The 27744-nt window shown below is 41.1% G+C and overlaps 1 protein-coding gene across 2 annotated transcripts; it reads left to right on the top strand.

The window, feature by feature from the left end:
• Window positions 1-489: 489 nt before the first annotated feature.
• Window positions 490-22679, top strand: LOC119659277 (protein phosphatase Slingshot). 2 transcript variants are annotated; one of them, XM_038067285.1, is made up of 9 exons: window positions 490-773; window positions 7547-7590; window positions 8001-8196; window positions 8275-8442; window positions 8509-8615; window positions 15413-15478; window positions 15549-15743; window positions 15817-16086; window positions 20039-22679. In XM_038067285.1, exons 1-9 carry the CDS (start codon window positions 711-713, stop codon window positions 22371-22373), a joined length of 3444 nt encoding a protein of 1147 aa, XP_037923213.1. In that variant the 5' UTR covers window positions 490-710; the 3' UTR covers window positions 22374-22679. The 2 variants fall into 2 exon arrangements, with proteins under 2 accessions (XP_037923213.1, XP_037923214.1); XM_038067286.1 differs by lacking the exon at window positions 7547-7590 and having other exon boundaries at window positions 491-773.
• Window positions 22680-27744: the final 5065 nt, after the last annotated feature.

Raw genomic sequence — 27744 nt, 5'->3', positions numbered from 1 at the left:
TGGTAGAGCAAGTTAACCCAGCTCAACGCTTTCTCTGGATTCTGAATTGCTGTGTAGAGAGACAAATCTGAGGATTCCTAAAATATATTTAGTTGGATATCTTTATGAAGGAACGCATTTTATATCTTGATTTTCTACATTTTCCAGAGTCAATATTTCATTCAAATTCATTCATTTTACTAAACATCCCAATTGGAACTCGGCGGAACCCAATTCGGAAAAACATTCCCATTGGAAACTCAAAATCAAACGAAAATCCAACACTATTAGCAACCATTTTCTAAACTTCAAATTTAGTACAAAGTGTGGCGGTTAAATACGCCTCTTGTTCGCTCCCGTGCCGCTGTAATGCCCAAAAAAGGCCGTGCTGACAACCCGAATCGATGCCGCACTCGAACGCCCACCACCCCACCGCCCCGCCACCCTATCGCCTTCGACACTTTACAACAAAGTGACAATTGCACAGACCGTGTGTACTAAACGCTGATTGCTGAATCTTTTGATACATCCCCTTGTGTGTGGCTTTCTGTCTTGTGTCTTCTTTACATACACGGTCTGTCAAATTGTAATAAAAATGGCGCATTCTTAGTCGTTCTCGCCTTTATTTTTTACGTGAAAAGTGTTGATAGATCGCATTAGGTGTGGAAACTCTTTGGAAAGTGTTTAACAAAATGTGTTAGCCAAGTAATCGCGCGCATGCAGTGATTAATATGGCATTGGTGACAGTGCAGCGATCACCAAGCACGACGGGCTCATTACAATGTTCTATTTCGGTAATGATTGGACGAAAACTTTTGTGTGTGAACGATTGCATTATTTTCGCTCGGGACGCACGGAAAGTCCGGCATGAGAAGTGTGTGGTTTGCTTGCGCTGCTAAGGATGCAGTTCTGTGTTTTGTTGTGCTCCTCGGCTGTGCTGTGTGTGGAAATTGCGAGTCGGCCGAGTGCTCGCTCGGGCCCGTGGCTGTTTTGTTGCCAAAAATTCACAACCCACTATCGTTCGCATCGTCGGAGATGAAAACTCGGGACGGGACACCTCTTCTGCGCTTCTCTGTTTACACCGCGGCTTGTCAGAGGCTGCAGGCGGGCAGGAGCCCGATTTCCGCACGCCTTGCACTCACCAGTGCCAGTCGGTGGCGGGTGCACCTCTTCCGACCAAAACACGTCGCGGATATCGCTCGGATGTTGCAACGACTTTTATCTTGCTTTTTTCGCATAGAGTGCCATATGCTGGCTTGTGCAGCCTTGAAACGCTCGATCGTGTGAATATCACTGGGAATTTTCTGTTTTTTGCTCTCGCCCGCAAGGACTTTTGTCTTGACGATTGTCCGCTGGCTGGTTTGTTTGTTTGTTTGGTTTCGCATTGCATAACAACGGCTACGGGCTTGTATTGAAAGCAGCTTCGGAATGAATGCGCGGCAGCTCAAGGACATGGCGAGCTGCTCACTAGGACGGGAAAAAAACTTGGACGTTTCTATCGAGCCTCGCATGGCAAACAATGAATGAAAAGAGGCAGCTCGAATACCAGTTTCACGACTAGCGCGGCTGATAACTGAACAATGTGTGCGGGTCGTGAAGGGCAGGTTGTGTTTTACGGCTGCCAGTGGCTTTTCTATTGATGACTGGTACGGGTTTTGGGAATTCAATGAGATTCGGAATTTCGTAGATCACATCACAATCGACTGAAATTTCGTTCGTTTACGCTATAAATAGCAGATTGGCGTTTCGCACTGCACTTCCGGGTAGTCTTGTGATGGTGTTTTGCGTTCATCTTGTGGTCACTTTGCTCAGTTGACTGCGCTGATGCAGGAAATGTAGCTGATTTAGCCTGCGGTTCTGGATTCATTCGACTGGGAGCAGAAAACACTGACGCGGTCGACTCGTTTTTTTCTTAAACAAATTATTTATGGTGGTTTCATAAATGCCTTGCGCCAACTGCCGACATAAATTACTCAGATCGCAGATGCATTGCTTATGCGTTTTCCAATTTGTTTTCATGTTGCGCCAATGCCCACCCGAACGTTGATTGGGATAAGGTTAACGTTGAGAAAATTCTCATAATAAACCTAGGCTGGCACGATATCATCGGCACCCTCTACTCTCACCTAAATTTCACTGACAGGCGAATGGATTGCGAAAATGACTTCAAATAATATTCAGTGATTGGAATTAAAAGCCTTGCATTAACCGCTTTGAAAAGAAGTAGATCCGCCAACGAACATTATCAAGGCCATATCCTTGTGTGCTGTTCAATCCTTTACTCGTCCAAAGAGTACGGAAATCTGTTGGGATGAGGATTTCAGTCCCTTGTCTTGAAGATGAGCCCCTTCTACGACTCTTTCTGATTTCAGACAATTACTTGAGACAGTTTCGAATATTATATTGGATATTTTTTTTATAAGAACAACTTTCACGATGCTGGCGCTACCTTGCCTTCCATCAAATTTTCTCCAGACTTAGCCTTCTTTTTTGTCGGTCTCCTTCACTGAGTCTTCTTAAGAGAGCTATTCCCTCATTCAGTCGCTAACATCCTTGGCTTTGTTGGTATTTTATGATACGTTCTCTCTCTGCATCCTTTTTCAAATCCAGACCCAATTCATCCGCCTAGTCGGGGTGTTTGACGAACGATAACATGGCCATCGACAACAAGAAAAAATAGTATCGAAAACAGAATGCAGCGCACAATATGCCGTATAATAGCTAGTAGACATGTCCCTTACGCAATGAGTTCCAGACATAACTACTGGCGCTATTAAAAGCTAAAAGTGGATGGAAATCAGATGAGCGGAGGAATCCAATCCAATATTCTGTTATGATCCCGCAGGATGTCGATGTAGTCGTTACAGGAAGATCCACAGCTTGCTCCTTGTCTAGCAAGTTTATATATTGGTTGTTACTCCTAAAGTCAGAGAGAAAAATACAAGATCGAAAGATCATTATATGGAGCTGTACCGTAGATGATACCGTGTGGGTTAGCAATCTGCAGAGTTCGAATGTCTTTATGATTTGAAGATTAGCCATTATTCTTCGGAATCGAATCTTATTTCCGGCCACGAACTCTTGCTTTCAACCACGGTTTATGACTGGATTTTTCAATGTGCGAGCCCTCGTCGATGTTTCCACAGAATGTTCGGTTACTTTGGAGTTGGACAATCTGAAATTATACGAGGCAAGATGGTGGGACGAAGGGAAGCATCCCTTTTCCTCTCGTGTGAGAACATCCGTTGAAAGTTTCTTGGGATGGAGGGCCTTGATCCCCTAAGTTTAAAACGATTCGATTCTATGTGCTATGGCAGTACCGCATCACGAAAAAACTTACACTTGATCGATGTTGCCCAACGCATTAACAACGTTTAATCTGTCTTTGCTGTTTTGTCTAAAATCTGGAAATGCAATTCCTTCAATAGCAACATCAAGTTAAGATTTTTCTGCAGCAACATTTTCACTGTACGGCTATATGCAAATAACACGGAAAGCAATCGCTATGGCTACACGAAAGCTCCAAATGGTTTTAAATACATTTCTTCGCTTTTGGGGTACTCTTTCCCAGTGCTAACTCGATGAAGATTTGTTTTTAGTTGCGGGCCAGATAAAGAAAGTGGAAGTGTTAATGAATAAATAACTTTAGAAAAGAGCGACATTTCAATTTTTGGCTATGCCATGCAATCATCATCGCCGGGATATATCAATTCGATATCCTTAAAATTTGTCTGCCGTCCTAGCTTACGCCATCACTCCATCCGAAGCAGGGTTGTCTACCATAGATATTGCCTTCATCGATTTTGCGGGCTGGATCATCCTCACTTATACGGATTAGGTGATCCGCCAACCGCAACCTGTTGAGCCGGATTTTATCCACAATCAGACGGTCGTGGTATCGCTCATAAATTTAATCGTTATGTAGGCTAAGGAAGCGTCTATCCTTATTTAGAGCCCAAAAATTCTTCGGGTGATTCTTCTCTTGAACGCGGCAAAGGGTTTACGATTTTTCTTGCTAAGAACTAAGGTCTAAGAGGAATACATGAGGACTGGCGAGATAATTGCTTTGTATAGTGAGCGCTTTGACCCTAAGGTAAGACGTTTCGAGCGGAACCGTTTTTGTATGTTGAAATAGGCTCTGTTGACTACGTGGGATTCGATGTTGTTCGTTCTTTGGGGTTTGGTGTTGACGTTGCCACTATGTGCTTCTCCTTACCTCTATTAATGTGCAACCCAAAATCTCGTGGGGACGATGAAGCTCTAGGCATATGGGGCTATCCGACCTAGCAAGATAGCGCCTTTTAGATAGTACTCAGCACTGTGTGGGATAGATAATGCCTCGATGCCAGTAGTCAGGTATTGATTCGCTATCTCACACCTTGAGCATCAATTGATGAAACTCTTGGTGTACGTGGTTGGCTCCATATTTAACCAATTTGGCTGTAACTCCACCGGCTCCTGGCGACTTATGAATTATTTCTTCCATGCTTGCTGCTGGCAGCATTTGTCCGTCATCTTCAGTTGGCGGGACCTCCAACTCGCCGATATTTTGGTTGTTGAGCAGTTCGTCCAAGTATTCAACCCATCGCTCTAATATGTTCATACTGTCGGAAATAAGATTTCCGTCTTTGTCTCGGCAGGATGAGCATGGAGGTGTGAACGGCTTCATTCAGCTCACTTGTTGGTAAAACTTCGTGCTATTCCATAGTGATGCGGTATATCTCCACGAAAATGCCCTCTCTGGTTCACTGTAGGACTCTGCAATGCACTTTGGGCTAAATATAAATTTCGACTAGAATGCCGACCTCTGCTCCTCCTATTTTTGCTGCAAATTCTTCTTTTGTAGAATTTCTTATCGACAGTGCTGATTCACTCAGCATCTGATGATGACGTTTTATCAATCTTTTTGTTGCCGCTTATTAAAAGAAATATGCTTCAAATTAATGACGAACTGTCACGATGCTTTGGTACGAACAAGTTAGCGCTCGTTGAAAGCTCCACCATCAATTTGCTTATTATGTTGACGATTCATTTTAATTACCCCATATAAAAACCTGGGTGTAATTTTTTATATCAAACTTGAAATGAATCTGTTCATTCAGGGGAATAGAATAGTCACTATAGAGGCCAACTTGGAAAAATGGTGAAGGAAAGCGGTTTCGGGTGGAGTACGTTCATAATATTTTAGTGGTCGTGCGCCGAAAGCTAGAAGAAATGGTACAAAGATTAAACAGAAACAAAGTTTACAGCGAAGTTTACAGAGAACAAGGAGAAACACCATTTTTGGATTTAGAATTATTTAGAACAGAAGCCGATATTCACATACAAAGAAAAATATTAGCGATTTTGAACCCTCCACAAACACAGAAAATGGTTGCCTACAATGATGATCCATTGTTTGGTCACTCATCACCTCACTAAATGAGTCGAGATGTGGAACAAATACGCTCAGAAAAACCCAAGAAATATGGGTTCCAACAGGAACAAATGAGGGTAAGAATAAGGAAGAAAATTTAAAAACTAAAAGGGGAATAATATTGCCATGCTGCATTCTGAAACTAAAATTGTGGCTCACTCCTGATATTGTTTATATATAGTTGTTTTCACAACGATGTCGTGCTGGTGCTCTTCTTAAAGTAATTTATTCCTTTTGCGCCATGGCTCGTGTCCGATCGTTTTCACTGCAGTCATCTTGATCATGAACTGACGATATACTGTAGCTAATTTGCTCCATGGCACTTCAGAGATGCTTGTTGCAGTCCGTTTCTCAATGAATACGTTATTAATCTGGTTGTCGTCTGTGAGGCCTACGTTCTCTTGTGGATCTTGTGGTGAGGGAAACGTGTTGGATATATTGGCATGTTTCTATTTCAGGCGAATTCAATAAGCCTGATTGCATTGGTGTCAGTCATATCGTGGAGACTAGGGCTCCCAATAGTTTCATGGTGAACCAATTCTTTTCCGATCTTTGCGTCCGAGTTCGAGGTCCTTAAGCCAATCCTAACTCAAGACACTATAGGATACGTCTTTTACTAAGTCATCGGTGTTTTCCTTTGGAGCATATACGTTGATAAACCAAAAATTAAAAGATTTAGTTTTCCCTGGTAGCGCATGAATTTTTTCATTGATTGGTCTGAAGTCCCAGGTTACAAATTTGCAGTCTTTTCTCCGTTGCTGTGGTCGTTGTATTTCCGATCCGGTTTCCAGAACAAAATTGTACTATGAACAGCCTGTTGCGCCGCAACCAACCTGGAAGTTCTGCGTCACAAAGAACTCGCCGTTCATTCATTACACCTTTCTACAATAAGCAACTGTTGGGATGTTCGTGGTGATATGTGTTTGTATGGTTTAATTCCTGGCAGTTTGAGCATGGCGCGGATCGATGTCTTCTACGTGGTTTTTCAATAACAACATGATTGAGGTCGTCATTGACTGACAATCTCAATTCCAAAGCCAGGTCACGATAGTTTTCTTCTAAATATCAATCAACCAAGGCCCATTTTGCTCTCTTGAGCCATTGAAAAAGAAAAAGGAACGACCAAAAAACACAACAAAACAACTCACTCTGTGAGTTAACAGCTTACAAATTTCGAAACGTTAACCACATCTCCAATAAGGAGTGACTATAACCTGGGACTATTGAAAATGGTTTCTGGAATGTGCGTATACTCCTCGACAATAGTATCGAAGGATTCCCAGAATGTTCACTTTCCCCAACTTCCCAACCCAATATGCGCCATTTCCACAATCAAACCACGTTTCCGCGGGACCAGCATAAGAAGTGCTAAAACAGTGTCTGCCTGGGGTGCATTCTGTCACCGATATTTTTTCTTGTCGTCATCTCTAACTTTGGTCATGCTGAAATGGCTGGAGGAAGTAGAGGGAATCAATGGACAATGCCATCTTCCCTAAAATACTTCACCTACACTTATGACATCTGCTTGCTCTCTCACCGAATTTTGGTGCCTGGTGGGGTATTATTATATATAATAAAGAGGATAAACGACGAATTTCTTGGGGATACCCTTTTTAGAATCCTTCTCTACTTAAAATTTGATTTTTATTCTATTATACTTTAGAATCATAGCTGATTTTTTTTACCATAGTTCATTAATGGTTACTCCTCTCTAAATCCGTTTTGATTTTTCCATGGCGAGTATTATCCAGAATTGTTTCGAAGGCACATTTAGTCGCTGCGGGTCGCAATCCTCCACTCGTATGCCTGTGTATGACTTTGTTGTGTGTGATATTGTTTAAAAATGTCATTTCATAATTCTAAAAATAAAAATAACTCATTTTGCATTCATTACAAGATTTGCCTGACAATAGAATTCCATAAATAACGATTCAGTAGTATTGGCTTGTTACACTTTAGGCAAACGATATACTTCCACTTTGCAGCATTTTAGCTTGGCTCCTCACAGTTAGTTGTAAAAATGTTTTTTTTTAAGTAGATATTCTTAATCGATTGCAAAAGCGGCTCGGGCTCATGCAGTTTTTTAAGAAATAGTAACCCAAAATTAATCCAAAAGGTAAAGTGTTCTAACCGACGTTACTGTTTTTCCAGGATGGTGATGGAGAAGAGGAGGAAAGTGGAAGATATGACAAAAGGTAATACTTTGATTTGTGAAAAAGAACACGAAAACAATCAGATTGTAAAAATATTTAGTTATGTGGTCACTTGCTTTGAACAGTCTTTTTGCCACGCTTTTGGATATTTGGGTGGGGTTGTCTGTAAATGTCTATTGGAATTCTCTATTGTCCTGCAGATCGAACAGTCATCACTATATCATTCACCAGTAGTTCTATCTAGAAACTTTTCATATGATTTCTTACCTGTAGACTTTCTACGCAAATTCGCAGTTTCTTCTCTTGTCGAAAATTTCATCTGCGTTTTTTATTTGCGCACAATTACTTTCATCGTCACAATTCTTCATTGCATTGCTATAAAGCACTTCACCTATTCTGCAAGCAATTTTAGTAAATATTGCATTTGTTTTGGGTTTATTCACAATTTCTAGCACAAGTGAATGTTTTTTTGCTGGGAAGGGAACTGCAATGGTCCTATCACTTAAGGATATTCCGCCAAGTACAAAAAGACGTCTTAGCACCGATTCCAATCGTTCAACAAATAGCTCATCCGGTAATAATTCAGAAATACAACAGCATCTACAATCTATGTTCTATTTACTACGACATGAAGAAACTCTAAAAATGGTAAGACCATTATCAACAGTCTGGTATCCATATTATTGGTAATTACCATTAAAATCTCGATAAAATCATGGTTGATAGGCAGTAAAACTGGAATCTCATCATCCCGGTCGTACTCGATATCTGGCAATTGTTTCTCGAACAACATACATGAGTAATGATTCGAAAGGAAGAAAATCGACATCACCGTATATGGAGAAACGCGATAGTTCGAAATCATCAGATGGTGCGACAGAGGAGACGGGACGAGTAAGTGAATTTTATCTTGGTTTTGAAAATATATGCAAAATGATAAAAATTATTTTTAAATTGCAGGAAATCGAAGAGTCCTGCCTGTTGGGAATTGATTGCAATGAAAAAACTACAATTGGACTTGTTTTACGCATTTTAGCTGATACAACAATACGATTAGACGGAGATGGGTAAGTAATTCAAAAAGCTTGATTTAGTAAACAGGATAATCGAATATTTGGACGCTCGTTAGTAGTTCAAATTAAAAGATGTTCGTAAACAATACAAACTAGAATACTGTGCTGCTAAAAACCCATTTCACAGTTGCTTATCAACTACTTTTTATTGCTCCTTGCAATGTAAATTCTAAGCATGAAATATTCTATGTTTTCTCAGCCTTCTGTAATCGCCTACCCTAAATCTACTAACTTTAGATTGAAACTAAGAATATGGCAGCTGGGATCCCATAGTTAAATCAATTTTTAAGTAGAAATGATAATACTTTTCATTGAAATTGTCTTATGCGGGTGCGCATCGCTATTCCCTCTATGGAATCTGATAAATCATAAAGTAACCTCTCAAAACTTCTGGAATTAAGTAATAAACATTCGACAAAATACTGAAATAATTTATCAAAGGATACATAAAACGAAGTAGTTCCTCTCCATTTTAATAAAACCACTAGTTTGCTCGCCAAAGTCTTGTGTGGAACGGTTCTTATCTTCACGGGAGAATCTAGGAAGTACGGTATTTTGAGAATTAGAGCCCTTCTATTGGCCAGTAAACGTTGATTAATAATTAAGTAATATGAACGGACGCAATATCATCCACAGTTGCAACTTGTCCAATTCCTACACCATCATAGCAATGGTGACTATTAAGTGCTAGATTTTCAAGCTGAATTCTCTTGTGACGAACTTCTCCACTAACGAATTAGCATCGTTTTTACTTGGGATATCTGTATCGCGAAGAAATTGAGCCAAACTAATTAGTTTAGAGCGCTCTGTCTCCCTCTCTTTTGGTCTCAGGCTTGTAAGCCAAGCACCAAGAGTTGTTGCAAGCAATGACTCTCTCGAGGTAAATTTCAAACAAGTCTTCATGCATCGGTAGTGGTAAAGCTACGAAAATTGCAGTGGGCCGGTCACGTAGGACGGATGGACGACATACGAATATTTAGCAGGGAAGAACGCCGCCCAATGGGAAAGGCCAGTGGACCCAGTGGATGAGGCCAATAAAAAAGCTGCTGAAATTTTCCAATTGGCGGATAAGATCGAAGGATCGATATGGCTGCAAAAGTCTATCCTGGAGGACAAAAGCCGATTTGGCCTGCCGCACCATTGAAGAAGAGGCGCCTTCTCAGTTAGCAGCAACTTGTAACATATTGACGCTTTTGGGCCACAATAAATACAAGAAAATGTGCACTAGTATGTGTCGAATTTCGACTATTTTGTATAGAATGATATTTTCATTACCGTTTTAAAAAGTCCTTACGTTGGCTAAGGAGTAGCAACTGGCAGATGTTAACATGCCCTTGCATATGAGCGTCAGCCCAATGAAGAAAAATTTGTTTTGATTGAACTGGGTCCACTATATCCGCCGCTGCGAGTACGATGTTTACTTGCGTTGTAATCTTCATACTTCCTTTAATGGACAACTAACCGAACTTGAGGCTCGTTCACTCCGTTCTGCAAAGTACCGTGAGTATCCTTACACAAACTGCCTGATTTATTTCGGAAATAAATGCAATGGGAGAGGGGTAGGCGACAGAAACATGCGCACGGGCTATTCAATTAAGTAGGGATATTGCTTGGACATATATAACAATACAGCGACATCGCTTCGAAATGAGCGGGACCCATTTAATTCTCAGTTTGAAGTACAATATATGTAAGTCGAGTTGCTAATAGTGCTACGTGTAGAGAGAAATATGTTTTTATCAGTGAAGATTTTCATATTTCTTCTTTTAAAACAACAACTGATAGGTTTCTAAACCATCCATATCATTGCACATCAATGACGTTGATCGATCTAACCAAAGATGAAGTCTACAAAAAACTGATTGATTGCCTACCTTTCAACTCACAAAGCATCCAAAGCAATATTTCGAGAGCTTCTGCTTTTCGGTCCCAGAACGACCGCACGAGACAAAGGTTAAGAAGATGCTCATTATCGTTTTTCCACATATGCTTCGTTGATCAAGTCTCCATGGTGAAAAACAAATTATGTTTGACTGTATAACATCACGGCATCGCATTATTGACCGCCACTATTTCACTTCAACAGTGATTGGTGAAGAATAGCGTAATACCATCACGGCATTCGTTGTCTTATTCGTGGCTGATGAGTGATATTAGTAATTAAAACCGGGCCACCGGCACACATAGCTGGAAATACTCTTCTCAGTGATTATCTTTCATAGTTTCTGTTAGATAAAAAATTAAATTTTCAGTTATGTGCATTTGCTACTTACCCTTTGGTGGAGTGTAGCAGATCATCAGCAGGACTTGTCGGAATGCCCACACTTCTCTATTGTTCTGCGTTCTTGGGAGAGCGGATTCCACTACGTGGCATAGCTAGCAATGGGATTGTCGCCCCTGATTAATGTGTGGCCTATCTACTGCCACTTCCGCCTTCCGATCACTTCGCGTGCGAGTAGCAGGCGTGTTTGTCGACCACGTTCTTCGTTTAAAATAGTATCAGGCCAGCGCTCTCCGATGATACGATGCAAACAGGTGTTGACGGAAGGTTGGAGTTTTCGAGTGACAGTGGTGGCTACTTTCTAGCACAAAACGGTCTCAACTTGATCTTGGTATTGAGATAACTCATTACCCGTTGTCATTCCAGATCTAAAGCTGTCCATTCCAGAGCAGTGCTTTCGTCGGCAGAAACGACGCTTCCTGGATATAAAAATTTATCGACGTTTTCGATGCTCTCCTCATCAATATAGATAGGGAGAGCGCGATGACTTGTCATATTGAGAACTTTGGGTTTGATGGTGTTTATCTTCAGTAACAATATGCAACCCTGGCGATCCCGAATTAGATCTCAAATTCCTCTGAGAATGGATGCGGATGCGGCACGTGACATTTTGCCCTATCATATGTCGGTCTGATAATAGCTATTAGTTTCTCCCGAATGCCCTTCCTGCGTAGAGCAAGCCAAATACCCTTTTTGTTCTCCCAGTCGAAGACTTTCGAAATCAATGAAGAGCACATCTCTCCCCGCACTGTTCCAAAATGATCCGTAGGGTATTGATGTGGTCAATGCGGGAAGATCCGAAGCGGAAATCAACTTTTCGAAATATTCTAGAATTATTTTAGTTATAATCATTGAGACGACAAGGAGCACGCAGATAGCCCTCCAATCGTTGCACTCAAGACATGCGTTTTTCTTTGGAATCTTAATAATCATCTCCTTTCCCCACTCGTTGCGGAAGGTCTCGGATTCCCAAGATTCCGTACGAGTAGAAATAGCAGTTGTAAATAACGCTGCAGGGAGACCGTCGAGGCTAAGCGACTTTATTCCGTTTGAGTGCATTGATGGCCGAGATAATTTCTTTTTTGCTTGAAAGAACAGTCCGTATCCGCATGTTACGGTGATTAGCCATTTCATCTACAAAAAAGGGAACTTCACCTAATGTGATACGGTTAAGAGCCATGGGGGCGTGTTCTTTCCACCTCTTCAGTTGCTCTTCATTATGGATGAGAAGTCGACCGTTAACGTCATTCCTTCCATCGAAATATTTGCGACCATATGCAAGCTCTATCGTGTTGCGGAATCCACTTCTGAAATCATTGCATTCTGTGACATCTTCCGCTTCTCTGACCAGTGCAATAGCAAATTCCTTTTGATCAAGACGCGCAAGCTGAGCTTCTCGGGATTTCGCTCTGTTCGAGCGCGTCACGCCCACAATCACTCGCAGCGATCAATAGAGCTTTCAACCCCTTCCGTTCATGGATGCACTAGATATTATGACATTGTTATACACTTTTGAAATCATTGCATTTTGCGGCATGACGCGCTCCAACATCGATACCGTGCGAAATCCCGAAAAGTTCATCGTTACGTGCGCCGTGACAAAATGGAATTTGTTATTGCGTTGATCAGGGAAGCGGAAGATGCTGCAGAGTCCAAATAGAAACAGTAAAATACCGAATAGATTGACATCAGAGCTCCTAAAACTAAAAAGTGTCCCATTTAGACTTTCTACATGAAGGAAATTATAGCATACAGATTTTTTGTTTCTAGATAGGGAGGTGAAATGCATTTAAATACAAAGTGTCGGACTCCTCTTTTAGATTGATTACCGACTAAAATACCCCCATGTTGCGCCTAGGACATAAATCTGGAATCGTTTCACACATTATCTACACATACCCCGTTGGTTCACGGAGCTTGCCGTCTCCCCCATCAATCTATCTATTTTTCTCTTATCTCACTTATGGTGTCTGGAGCCAGTTTCTGCAAAAGAATTTTGGAATCGTAAAAAAGGACGGGCTGAAACGCACTTATCAGCAAATGATGCCTATTGGATAACGAACCGCCGACATTGCATATCGGTCGGCAAATCGCAAACATTCTAGCTTCAGCGCTGTCTGCGGTGTTGCGAATTTACTTGAAGATGTTCTTCTTCGTGTCTATCATAATACTCGGTATTTCACCGCCGACTTCTACAAGAGTATGATTTCATCAACCTGAATAGAGTGGACTGTGGGAACCCTCTCCTTAGTCACGATGAACTCTTCCATTTCTTCTAGAGCTAGGAAGAATCTATGCTCAGTCATCTATCTCCTGACTCATTGCATCACCATTCCCAGTGTGCGCTCAGCTTCCACCGCGTTTTGGTGAGAAGCCTCTCACAGTACATAATGCGTTAGTCGATCTTAGTTTGATGAGCTTTTCAAGCAGTTTCTTCGCTGTCTCCAACATACTAAGAGGATGGTACGCTATCGATGCCTTGCAACCTTCTACTTGGAGGGAAAAACACTCGTTAAACAGGCATCAAACGGACTAAATAGGAAGTGCGACTTGTACTCGAACCCAAGTTTCAGCACTTAGTTGGAAATGGCATCCGAACTCGGTGCGTTTTTGTCCTTCATAGACAATATCGGTTCTTCCAGCTTCTTGCAATGAAGAGTGGGTATTCCTCCGTACTCTCTCTACAATTGACAACGTCAGCTCGAATGGTGTAGACAGTGAAAACTATCTGCCCGATTTCTTCCATCTTTACTGCCTTCAATTTGCAACGTCGATTTTCCCGATATTCCACTTGGTAAATATTTGCCGAGAACCGGAACATTTTGTGGAGTCCTTTGCCACTTCGAGGAAAATGTACTGGCGATCACTACCGGTTAAATCTTAAAGATTTCTAAGCAGAGGTCATCTCAAATCTAAAATCTATCACAGCGTCGTTTATAATGTATGGTTCCGAGTACTGGACACCCACAACGACAGTGAACGCTACCACGCAGCTATGGAGAAAAAGATACTGCGCTCAATGTACGCGATAACTCTAACTTGAAATGAGGACATTGACGATTGATATGATGTCGCACCCATTGTCGAGAAGTTGCAAGAGAAGTGCTTTTAATGATTTGATGGTGTCATCCGCATTGACGAAACTCGCTAACTAAGATTACCCTGGTCATCCAAGTCGATGGTGATTTGAAAGCTTGACAGAACCTTAAAATTGAGTCCAAGAAATAAGTAGCACTTCAATTTAACCGCCCGTTTCGAGACGAATACATACAATCTAGGAAACAGAAAACCGAGCTACACGCCAGGCTTCTATGAGTTGCACCTCTCAGTCCTAATATAGAACAGTCTTGATGGTCATAGTCAATAAGTCCGTCCTTATCCAGGTCTTGAACGCGTTGTTCATTAGCAAAAGATATCAAAATTTGCAGGTTGCTAGCCTCCCACTAATCAAAGGTGCATATATATCTTGGTAGGGGTCGTGATATCGCCACATTGCGAAGTTTATAACTAAGTTTGTTTTCAATCAAGCCCAAAAACATACCGAAGGCATACTAAAAATTTCTTGTGAACAGTGAGTCAGAAATCTTCCAATCCAATCTGCTTTACTTTATGCATTGAAATATTTTATCACCCCAAATAGCGATAGTAACCAAGAGCATTAATCGCAGTTATTTATGCTTAATCACCTTGAAACTGTTTTAAAAACTCTGAACAATAATGTAGAGATTACTCCTTCTGTTTGATAACAAATCTACATTACAACCAGTAGGTTCGGAAGTGGATTTTATTTCATCTCCTAATCCTGGCTTGCATTTCCAATTCTGGTACTGTTTTCGGATGAAAACAAGAAAAGGTTATTGTTTGACTGATTGATTTTCAACGTACTATTAGCGAGGCTGCCCAGGAAATTTTGCAAATTTCTAAGAGGAGTGCACACCCGAGGATGGAGATGTTTGCTCTGTAGAGATTCTGGTAGCCACAAATATGGAGGAAAGTAGTGGCCTTCATTCATGTTTTTTAGATCAGTTACAGGCCCGGTGAAATTTAATTTGGAGAAGAACATACCATCCCCGAAAGGGATGTCAATAAACTATAAACTTCTAACAAATTACGATTACAATGTTCGGAATCTAAGTTTTTGTTTGGTCACATTCCAAATATTCTGTTAAATAACCTCCCTTTTCTCCTTGTAATTCGCTCGTAAGTTATTTGTTGAATTTAGATGCCTTCTTACTTAAAATGAATTTCCCTCGTATCCATTTTCTTCAAGAACCGTGCACCTTTAATATCTACTCCCTTCACAGCGCTGAAATTTTCTCACTTTCTAATCAAACGCTGTTAGTGCAGTGTATCTGTTCGCAATTTTTTTCTGGTTCCTAAAAAATCGTAGCCTAATTTCATTTATAGTTCTTTTTTGTTTTTATTTTGATAGAAATACCAGCGTCCGCCTATCTAAATGTTATGTAATTACTTATCGTATCCGATTTATAATACTCGCTTTCAATTTCAGTGGTTTTAGTATAAGTGTCTACGGAAAAACGCACATATTCAAACCAGTATCAGTGCAGGCGATGTGGTAAGATTTCTATTCTACCCTTCAGAAAAATCTTAGATAATAATACTTTTTTCAAATTGATTTATACCAGGTCAGCGCTACAAACCTTACACAAAGTATCACAGAAAGCTAGAGAGAATAATTTTTACCCAGGTGGTCCGTCTCATGGCTGGGTATCATACTATGAAAATTCGATATCTTCAGATCGATCCTACTTGAATGAATGGAATGCAATGGACTCTATTGAAAGTCGACGTCCGCCTTCACCAGATGCCATTAGAAATAAGTATGTTTTGAATGTCTTTAAGGCAAATATCAGAGCACCAGTAATAATTCTATCCCCTTTTCTTCTTTCACAGGCCTACTAAACGTGAAGAAACGGAGCAAGTTATTAAAATGACATTAAAGGAGATTATGATGTCGGTCGATTTGGATGAAGTTACATCAAAATTCATTCGGGGACGACTAGAGGATCATCTGGATATGGATTTAGACGAATATAAGTCGTTTATAGATGAAGAAATGCTGATAATATTAGGTCAAATGGACGCACCCACTGAAATATTTGAACATGTATATTTAGGCTCGGAATGGAATGCCAGTAACTTAGAGGAACTTCAGAAAAATGGGTAAGTACTGTTGGATTCTTGTATATGACAATCTAAAAATCTTGGTGAATTGCAAACATTTTTGTACCCAAAGACTAAAATTTGACAAAGTTTAGATTATAGAATTCTATCCGTTCGTGGCCAATGCCTAAAATGTTTATAAAGCTTTAAACGTAGAAAATATCTGATTACAACCTCCTCTCACTACTATATGCATATTTGTTCTCGGTTGAGCTGATCGTGGGTAGAATATGGTTGCGTGAGGAAGGGGTGTCCTGTGGTCCCCTTCACCTTTTGCTTCATTGATCTGAAAGCTTCGGGAGTGGTATGGTTATAAACATAAACTCCAGTTATTTATTTTAGGAGATTGGGCTTTCTGGTGGTTCCATGACTTAAGGAGCGCGACCTCCGACATTACTCCCTGGTAGCAATATGGCAACAGAATATTGCTTATATATTTGCAATTTTGAATACACAATTTGGCCTAGGAAATGTGTTTGTCTGCCTCAGACAACAAACCGATAGATGGCTGTGCCTATCTCAGACATCAAATGCGTCTGTATCAGACGAATGTTTGCCTCATATAATTGTCTGTTCCAGGAAAACCCGGACAAATAGCTGTGTCCATCTCAGATATCAGACAGGCAAATGTAGGTGTCTGTATCAGACAAGTATCCATCTTCGATAAAGGTCTGTTTGAGACGGACTTGTGCTTATGTCAGACAAATGTCTGCCTTTTCAGACATCAGAAAGACAAATGTCTGTTAGTCTCAGGCAACGACGATTTGGAATCTTTGAGTAACAGTGATGGTCACTTTCCATTTGCTACTCTCGTATAATAGCAGAGAGAGGACATTGACGCAAAACAATCTCAACTGCATGTTTGTGTTGAGTTATCTGCATTTATAATGCGGTAGCAACAATGCTATCATAGTAGACAAATTGACCGACTTCCTCGATATCCTGTCCGTTATGCATATAGGAAGACTGATGACTCGTCAAATGAAAAGCCTTGGTTTTGTTGGTGTTTGCCTTCAGTTCGACTCTGCTTGTATCTTTTTGCAAATCCCGAGTCATTTGCCTAACACCCATGACTCGGTGAAAAAGTATACAGATTTCATCAGCATAGTCGAGGTGTTTGAGCGCAGATGTTATGCTCCACCGAAGTCCTCGGCGTCCGATCAAGGGAGCGGGGAGAAAGTCACCAATAATAAGAAGGAATAGAACAGGCGAGAAAATGTAACCTTCCCATTATGTTTTGAATTTGAAATTCCTCAGATATTTTTAATGCGTAAAGCACTCCAGTTATACTTCCTTCCATCTCGAAATGAATGAAGAGCAGTTGAAGCGGAACTTCTTATACTGCTTCAAAATGATCCACAGGTGTTTATTAATCCAGGGCGGAAAGCAGTTAACTAAGCTGCGATGAACCGTTAAGTGGGGAGAGTGTCAAAACCAGCGGCCTTGTCCCGCTTGAGTGCATTTATGGACGAAATGATTTTTCTTTTTTTGAAGAAGTATTCTATATCCGTATATTAGGTCGACTAGTCATTTCATCCACAAGAGAGGAAATTTCATTGGGTGTCATGCCGTTGAACCGTGGTGAAATCTTCCCTACGCCTATCAGCCTGGAGTCTACCGTTAAGATCCCTCACAGAGCCACCGAGAGACATGGGACCACCTGCAAGTTTTTTTCGTGATTCGGTATATAGTAGCGATATTGCTTCCCTGGCTAGCGCAATAGTGCATACGGAGTAAGTGCCCCACCCACCGTAACCTATTGAGCCGGATTTTATCCACAACTTGACGGTACTGGTATCGCTCATAGATTTCGTCGTTAAGTAGGCTACGGAATCGTCCATTCTCATGTAGGGGGCCAAAAATTCTTCGGATGATTCTTCTCTCGAACGCAGCCAAAAGTTCGCAATTCTTCTTGCTAAGAACCTAAGTCTCCAGAAATACATGAGGACTGGCAAGATCATTGTCTTGTACAGTAAGATCTTTGACCCTATGGTGAGACGTTTCGAGCGAAACAGTTTTTGTAAGCTGAAATAGGCTCTGTTGCCTGCCAACAACCGTCCGCGGATTTCATCGTCGTTTGTGAATTTCGACCCTAGATAGTAGAAATTATCAACGGTCTCAAAGTTGTAGTCTCCTATCTTTATTCTTCCCGTTTGACCAGTGTGGTTTGATATGTTGGTTGATTGATTTTTGATGCTGACTTTGCCACCATATATTTTGTCTTGCCTTCATTGATGTGCAGCCCAAGATCTCGCCCCAATCACCGCCTGTTCGATCTGGATGAAGACAGCTGATTGTCAGAGGGGATTCTGGGTGGTGTTGTTATTTGAGCTCGGAGCACCATGCCAACGAGATAGTAATCCGAGTCTATATTGGCTTCCTATATGTTCTGACGTTCATCAAGGCTGAGAGATGGCGGCTTTCGATCAATACGTTGTCGATTTGGTTGAAAATGGTCCCGTCTGGAAAGGCCCACGTTTGTTTGTGGACCGCTTTTCGCGCAAACCAGGTACTTCCAACAACCATTTCGTGTGACACTGCTAATTGGATAATCCGCAGTCCATTTGCATTTTGATGTAAGCTATGGGAGCTAACGTATCGCCTGAAAACGGGCTCCGTCCCTACTTGGCTGTTAAAATCCCCAAGTATAATTTTGATATCATATCTGGGGCAAGCTTCGAGAGTTCGTTCTACTGCCTCGTAGAAGGTATCCTTCTCAGACTCTGCAGTCTCCTCTGTAGGAAGCGTTAATGAGGCTTATATTTCTAAATTTGCCTCGCAAACACAGAGTGCATAGCTGTTCGCTTATGTTTTCAAAGCCGATAACAGCAAGTTTCATTTTTGAGTTGACTAAGAAACCTACTTCGAGCACATGGTTTACTGGATGCCCACTATAATATATGGTGTAGCGACTCTTCTTCAGGAAACTGGTCCCTGTCCAACGCATCTCCTGTAACGCTGTTACATCAGCCCAATATTGGGACAGGGTATCGGCTAGCTGCTTGGGAGCTCCATTTCTGTATAGGGAGCGCACGTTCCATAAGAAAATGCGCAAATCGTTATTCTTTTGCCGTTGCCGGGTTCGTCGTTGTGTTATCCGTCCAGTCCGAGGCTCCTGTTGTAGCTTCGTAACTTCGGTTTTCCGTGTAGGGTTGTCGGCCCTACCGAACCCCAACCTGGACGACCAGTTCGTACAATTTTTCCCGTTTTCAGATGCAGGAGACTCGCCTTGATCCTTCTCTGTCTGCAACTTTTCGTTAAGAAAGAGCTCCCAGCGGTCATCACGTGGAGGTCGAGATAGGCCAGCCCAATGCTCATCAATATTCTCCGGCAAGCTACTCAAAATGTCTGCCGTCCGATCAGATAGTTTTCAAACTGTCGAGCAACAGCCGAGACCCTTGCTCTGAAATCCTTCCTCCTATTAACACAAAGTAGTGACATTATCTAGAGAAATGGCATTCAGCTACAGATCATTGATGATAACCACTTTTGCAACTTTTGCCCAACGTCACTAATTAATTGGCCCGACCAATGAAGTCGAAGGGGCTTAGGTCCTACAGCTTGAGTGAAAAATTCTTCTTTTGAATTTGTTGTTGAAAATGGACGCTCTCAATGAAGAATTGTTGAGTGAATCTATAACCGTCCGCGATGTTACTGTTGGAGCCGAAGGCTATCTATGGACCATGTTTAGGATATTTTGGGAAGCAACAGCAGCAGTTTTTTTGAAGAATCTCTCCACTCACGATCATGTTTCTTTGATATATTCTTTACACTTACACCGTGAAATGCTTGTTCACTTCATTCTCGTATTGTTTAATATTAACACAGCCTTCATCTTTACTACCCATATGTCGCATAGGGTTACAATCCTAGCGATTTTGTATTAGATGCATAATAAGTTCACAAATTTCAATGGAGTCTAACGATTTTTTTGTAATTTTTCTTCCTACAGAGTCCGACACATATTGAATGTGACCCGTGAAATAGATAATTTTTTTCCTGGAATGTTTGACTACTGTAATATACGCGTGTATGATGATGAAAAAACAAATTTACTCAAACATTGGGATAATACATTTAAATATATATCTCGTGCCAAAGCTGAGGGATCAAAAGTATTAGTACATTGTAAGATGGGTATTAGTCGATCGGCATCTGTTGTTATTGCCTACGCTATGAAAGCTTACAATTGGAATCTGAAAGATGCTCTAGAACATGTGAAAAAACGTCGTAATTGTATTAAGCCAAATAAAAATTTCCTTACGCAATTGGAAACGTATCGTGGTATGTTGGACGCAATGAAAAACAAAGAGAAATTGCAACGCAGTAAAAGTGAAACGAATCTGAAAAGTGTAAAGGATGCTCGTTTACTGCCAGGCAGCGAGCCAACACCTCTTATCCAAGCTTTAAATAAAACAAAATCAACAAACCCAGCATCGCCATCGTCCACATCTTCACCGAAACGACCGCTACGTAGATCGAATAGTGCATCGCCAAAAAACGTGCAATCCGATATCATAAATACGAAACCGCAAAGTCATTCATTGGAGAACCTTGTAGCGAACAAGGTGGCGGAAGAGGCAAAAAACGTTCGGCTTCCCTGCAGTAACGGCCAGAACTACAGCGTTACACAAAATCAAGTGCTTCATATCCAAAAAAATTCATCCCTCTCATCTGTAAAAACAATCGTAAGTGAATTAGAGTCTAGTAGTAGCGAGAAGAATATATCAACTATTAACTTTATGGCGTCGAAATCAGAGTGGAAGGGTGGCACCCCTGTAACGAATGTTGTCATCGGTTCCACGTATTCGGACGAAGAATTTAGTGACCCGCAGGACAGAGCGACTGTGCAGTATAGACGAAGTGATATGGCGGCGAATAGCAAAAGGTCCTCAGTCTCATCAACGGATAATCCAATTTGGACATCTTCAGCACAAATCATACATCAAACTATAACTTCTGCGGAAAGTTACGAACGAAGTAGCATCCCAAGCTCACGACAAAGCTCCTGTAGCAGTGTCGATTCGGCTGTTTTTTTAGGTTACGGCGGAGGCGAACGACGTGAAATGATTTCTAGGCATTCTTCTTGGGGATCCGGTGATAATCGTGTGCTTCCATCAAGAAATAGCTCTTGGGGTTCCTGTGATACTAATCATCGATTAAGCGAGCGTGCATTCAATTTGAATGCAGCTGACACGGCAATTTTCGAAGGTCAAATCATGCATAGTGGTCAGCATGACTCGAACTTATTTAGCGGTAGTAAATATATCCCCTATTATCCGGGGACTGTGAAACGAACAAAACAGAAACTTGAGGAGAGTACTCCGACATTTTCGAAAAAAGTCTGCGAAGGCAGTCTGAAAGCGGCTAGTGCAAATGAGGATTTAACGCCACGTCGAGGCACTAATACGACGTCTTACTCTCACCCACCAAGAGGACAAAACTTTAGATGTAATAGCGAAGAAATAATTCAGAATTACAACCTGCCTACTGCGCACTCCTATGGTATGTTGTCAGTGTCTGCACCAGAAGCATTTTCCATGCCAAGTAAAATTATAGAAGACTCGATAGCTAAGTCAAAGGGATTACTTCAGCAAGAAGGTGGAGGAGACGGTATGACACCGCCTATTGATAAAATCGCTGGAACTGTTCAACACTTGAAAATGAATTTTGAAGCAAAAGCCAATTCGTCATCATCACCAATAACAGGGCATAGTAGCAGTAAGAAAGGAAGTTCCTTGCCATCGTCTCCGGTTGCGCCACACGATGAAGCTCGAACGAGACTCTTCGACAAAACGAAGAACGAACCGACAAAGGATTTGAGTGTTAAGGGATTAGTAAGTAAATATCAATCTCCCGATTCACGGCCGGCATCATTCAATTGCCATAGAACACGACCAAAATCATTCTACGATAGTCGTAGTAACGTCTTCCATCAAAACGAAACCGGCAGCGGAGGATGCATTTCAAAATATCCCATCATATCGCAAAAGGAGGGAGGTCACGTTACAATAAGAATTTCAAATGATTTGAGTAAACCACCACCAATCCCACCGACATTCAAAGCTTCAACAGCAGCCACCAATATTGTCGTTCCCATGACAACAGATAAAATAATTTCATCATCATCGTCATCATCCACAACGTCCGCGCCAGCGTCCGTGCATCTTCATCACAGTTTTAAGAAATCAACCAATCAGCAACAATTTGGAAAGACTCATCCACTCGCAACGCTTAGCCTTTCTAAACCGCGGTTTAATACAGCAGCCACTTACAATACGATGTAATTATTTCAAGTGAGTATAGCAAAGAAAAAAAATGAGAAAAATAATGCAAAATAAGATGATATAGAATATAATATGGAATATTTGTATAAAATGAGAAATAATGAGATAATTTTTTTTTAGTTTTAAGAATTTTGGAACTGTAAATATTGTAAGATTTTTTCTATTTGTATGTTTGTATTAAAAAAGTAATGTTTTGCTATTGAAACTATTATTATTATACCTACCTATATATATATGAGAGTAAGGCTTGAATATTTTAATTACAAAAAGAAACTCTGTGTATTATCAAATAAATTATTTTAAAGATGAACCAATGTTAAAATGTCGTCACTTTCCTTGTAAATATGTTTATGCCTTGTAAATTTTTGTTGACTTTCTGTGCTCTAGGAATCCGATGTGGGCAGCAGGATTTTGAAACCATCTTCGAAGTAAACACTGGGAAACTTGCTCACTCACTAACCGATCTTGTATGCTAAGATTTTATCTTTTAAATTCACATTACAATGCTTATAAATACACTCAATCTTTCCATGACATGAAGAATGTTTACCCTAAACAAATACAAAAATAATCTGGTAACTTGTAGTGTAATCTTTGTTGGAAAATTTCTAATAGTTCCTTCTTTTTCCAGGATATTGTTCTGTTTATGTGAATATATGAACCAATTTCTTCGTGGTAAGGGATAAATTCACTTGGTCGATTGAGGTGCACTGAGTTGTCGAATTGATTGAAGGCGCAAACAGTTTTAAAGCGCCTGTTCCTGACCCCAGAAAAAAAGATGTTCGAAGGTGACAGTGCATTGTAGTTCTAATTCCCCCTAAGAAAAACGAAGATCTCTAATTTCGCATTTGGTACGTATTTCCTCAATTGTAACTCTTAGATTTCATGAGTGTCCATGTCTTTCTTGTCCTATGTCCGCATCTGAGACGAACATAGTCATAATCAGATATTGCTTTTCACATTGCTGTTGATTCTTTGAAAGTGAGTATTCCAATTGGCTGAAGAGTGGTGCAATGATCTACAAACATCTCATGCCTTTGTAAAGAAACTACTTTCCTTTGCTTTTATACACCACAAGTTTACACAGTTTACATACTTCGCCGAAAGGTTATCGAGAGATTTTAGTGCACTAAAATAAAAAATAACAAAGTCTGATACAACAAAACTAGAAATAATTGGGTTTTGCTCTTCCTCTAATTTGCTTGACATGCTTCGCTTAAAAGAGACCAGCTGTAGTCCCCTAATATACTTTCGACCCAAAACCATTTGTATGTATCTATCTTCAAAATTGTTAACACCTTTGTGAAAATGCTCGCCCTATTTGTCCCTTCCACCATTCGAGCTGAGGAAAAAAGGTCAGATATGAATGAAGAAAATGTATCTTGAGGGACATGGTCACACCCATTACATGATACAGAGGGGCAACAAAAAGCTTCATAAATCACTGTCTGAAAACTCGATATAAGTTTTGCGCTCGATTCATCGTGGATTTGTTCAATCGACTGCTACCTACCTGCAAACATATCTTTCAAACTGGACCACCGATTTTTTATGGAATTCAAGTCGGGAGAGTTGCCAGGCCAATTTGTCCAAATATTGCAAAAGCGCACATAAATCGCTTCGTAAGTTGTCAAAGCTATATGCAGTAGGACTACATCCTACATCAGAATCGTCTTTTCTCTGTCCATAAATTGATAGATATTATTGAGGCATTGTGCAAACAACCCTATAATATTCTTCATTAACGGAGACTTATTCCTTTACAAAGGCTTTTTCCGATACTACTCACACCGCCAGCCTACTCGCAAGATCGATCATTCTCATTGTTCTGTTCTGTCCATTGGGCGTCGGATACAGTTGTATTCACAACTCGTCGCTAAATAAGCTGTTTGCATGCCGCACTCGATCACGGCCGTTATCATCAGCTAAGTCAAGGCTTCGGAACTTCTGGTAGAAATTCAACTGATCACCGATGTCCTTTTCGAGAAGTAAACGCGTGACACTTTGTCTATATGCTTTTCGCCCCCATTTGACTGATCGAATGTTCCATGTATAATTCGCCTCAGCACTTGTTCTCTTAGTCCCGCGGATGCGTTTAACCGTTTCATCACTATTCGCGTATCTCATTGTCATCATCAACGGCGCAACAACCAGTATCCGGTCTAGGCCTGCCTTAATAAGGAACTCCATACATCCTTGTTTTGCGCCGAGGTCCACCAATTCGATATCTCTAAAAGCTGTCTGGTGTCCTGACCTACGCCATCGCTCCATCTCAGGCAGGGTCTGCCTCGTCTTTTTTTTCTATCATAGATATTTCCCTTATAGACTTTCCGAGCTGGATCATCCTCATCCATACGGATTAAGTGACCCGCCCACCGTAACTTAATCAGTCGGATTTTATCCACAGCCTGACGGTCATGGTATCGCTCATAGATTTCGTCGTTATGTAGGCTACGGAATCGTCCATCCTCATGTAGGGGGTCAAAAATTCTTCGAAGGATTTTTTTCTCGAACGCAGCCAAGAGTTCGCAATTTTTCTTGCTAAGAACCCAAGTGTCCGAGGAATACATGAGGACTGGCAAGATCATTGGCTTGTACAGTAAGAGCTTTGCCCCTATGGTGAGACGTTTCAAGCGGAACTGTTTTTGTAACCTGAAATAGGCTCTGTTGGCTGCCAACAACCGTGCGCAGATTTCATCGTCGTAGCTGTTATCGGTTGTGATCTTCGACCCTAGATAGCAGAAATTATCAACGGTCTCAAAGTTGTAGTCTCCTATCTTTATTCTTCCCTTTTGACCAGTGTGGTTTGATGTCGTTGGTTGGTTGGTTTTTGGTGCTGACGTTGCCACCATATACTTTGTCTTGCCTTCATTTATGTGCAGCCCAAGATCTCACGCCGCCTGCTCGATTTGGATGAAGGCAGTTTGTACGTCCCGGTTGGTTCTTCCCATGATGTCGATATCTTCAGCATAGGCCAGTAGTTGGGTGGACTTAAAGAGGATGGTACCTCTTGCATTTACCTCAGCATCACAGATCACTTTCTCGAGGGCCAGGTTAAAGAGGACGCATGATAGCGCATCCCCTTGTCGTAGACCGTTGTTGATGTCGAATGGTCTTGAGAGTGATCCTGTTGCTTTTATCTGGCCTCACACATTGTTCAGGATCAGCCTAGTCAGTCTTAGTAATTTCGTCGGGATCTGAAATCTGATCTGTTGCTGATTTGTGAAAATGCTCGCCCTACTTGTCCCTCCCACCATTCGAGCTGTGAGGAAAAAAGGTCAGATGTGAATGGAGAAAATGTATCTTGAGGGACACGTTCACATCCATTACATGATATAAAGTGGAAACAAACAGTTTCTAGACCTTATGTTTTTTATACAAAAATTAAATGAAAAGAGTAAAGTTAATTTTTAGAACTTTATCATAAAGGGAACGTATTAGGTTGCATAATATGAGAAGTGTTCACAAGTCCCTATCTGAAACTTTTATATAAATTTTGCGCTCGATTCATCGTGTATTTAAACCTGTTTAATCAACCGCTACTTACCTGGGTTTGAGCTCCGCAAACAAACACTCTTTCACCCTGGACCACCGATTTTTAACGCTTTGTTTGCAAAACAAAACCTTAAAATCGGTTCAATGTCTGCCTGTCTGTCTGTCTTTTTTTTATCGTTGGAAGGTGGAAAGGTTCAAAACCTACTGCTGACTTTTGCCATGCAGTTATGTGAGACTCCTACTCACTAAAACCACCTCCTTTCTTCTTCCACTGTCCCCACGAGACTGCTATAAGCATTGCATCGCGGGACTGAATCAGTTCTTAACTGCAGCTCATTATTGTTCGCTCCCTTTCTTGCTTTCTTCGCAGTTCTTCATGCCTCAGCTGTTGATGAATCATTTTGAGCTCAATTACCACTTGATTCGAACATAAACTATACTATATTTTCAGGTGCTAAGCGCCTTGGGCACTCAAATACAACATGCTCCACATTCTCAGCCACGCTACCACATCTTGGGCACCATGGTAACTCGTCGTGTCCAAATCGATGTAGATAAGCTCGATAACCTCCATGTCCACTTAAAAACTATGTTAGCTCGTAGCTTAGTTCCCCGTGGCTCCTTTCAATCCATCTTCGAATGTGTGGAATGATACGGTAGGTCCAACGGCCAGTTTTCCATCTCTTTTGCCATTCTACGATGGATTCTCGCCGGAGTAGTTGCCGTTGAAGTACAATTGCATACATTTTGTCGTAGAGACGCCGACCTTCATCCGCCAAGATGTCTATGGGGATTGTCCCTGCCAGTACATATGCTGCCTCTCCTGATGTTGTTCGATAAGCACTGCATACCCGGAGTGCACTTAGTCGATACGCCATTTCTAGTTTTCCGCAGTTTGATTTGTTTTCCAGAATGGTTGCCCAAACTGGAGCTGCGTAGAGTAGCACGGAACTAACTACCCTTGAAATAAGACCACGTCGACTTTGTCTTGGTCCACCAACGTTCGGTAGTATCCTCGAGATCATTACAGCGAAGGAAGACGCTTTAGTTGCAGCGCACTCAATGTGTTGAGCCTTTTGTCAATCATTACTCCCAAATATTTAAGCGACTCTTGGGAGTAAATTGTTTGTTCACCAACTTTAATTTTCACGGTCGTGTCTTTCCTTCTTTTGCTGATTAGCACTAGTTCCATTTTATGTTCAGCAAGTGATAGACCGGACTTTTTCAACCAGGAATTAATCTCCCATATCGCTTTATTTGCGTAGATTTAAATCTCGTTTAAAAGTTTTGCAACTACTGTTACTCCGATATGTCTGTCTGTCTGTCACACGCACTTTTCTCAGAAACGGCTATATCGATTGACATGAAATTTGGTGAGAATGTGGGAACTGTGGACACCCAGACAAGCAGCGAGTGATATCCTTCGCTGGTCTACAATTTCTCTTTTTATCCTCCATATTTCTTGTGCGAAAATTCATCCATTTTTACAGTTTTGCGGAAAACATTCACTCCAGCATGAACTCCGCAATATTTCTGGGTGTTAAGCGCTTGTCTGCGACAGCCTCCGGTCTTTTTCAGTACGCAGTAAACCTGCGGCAATCAAATATAGTATGCTACACATTTTTGAAGACGCTACCACATCTTAGGTAGCATGGTAACTCGGTATGTCAAAATCGATGTCCACGATGACTTCCATGTCCACTTAAAAAATCTATTCTATCTTTCGAAGCCCAAAATGACCAGTTTATGTTTCATCCCATCTCTTTTGCCATTCTGCGATAGTTGCGCACCGTACCAGCTGCCGTGTAAATACGCTAGATTCCCGGATTACGAATGTTTTGTCGTTTTCGACAGTGAAAATTGTTTTGTCATATTC

Source organism: Hermetia illucens, chromosome 6 (genome assembly GCF_905115235.1).
Source record: "Hermetia illucens chromosome 6, iHerIll2.2.curated.20191125, whole genome shotgun sequence".
In the NCBI taxonomy this organism is placed as follows: domain Eukaryota; kingdom Metazoa; phylum Arthropoda; class Insecta; order Diptera; family Stratiomyidae; genus Hermetia; species Hermetia illucens.
Note: the sequence above shows the minus strand (reverse complement) of the source record. Positions and strands in the feature narration are given on the sequence as shown.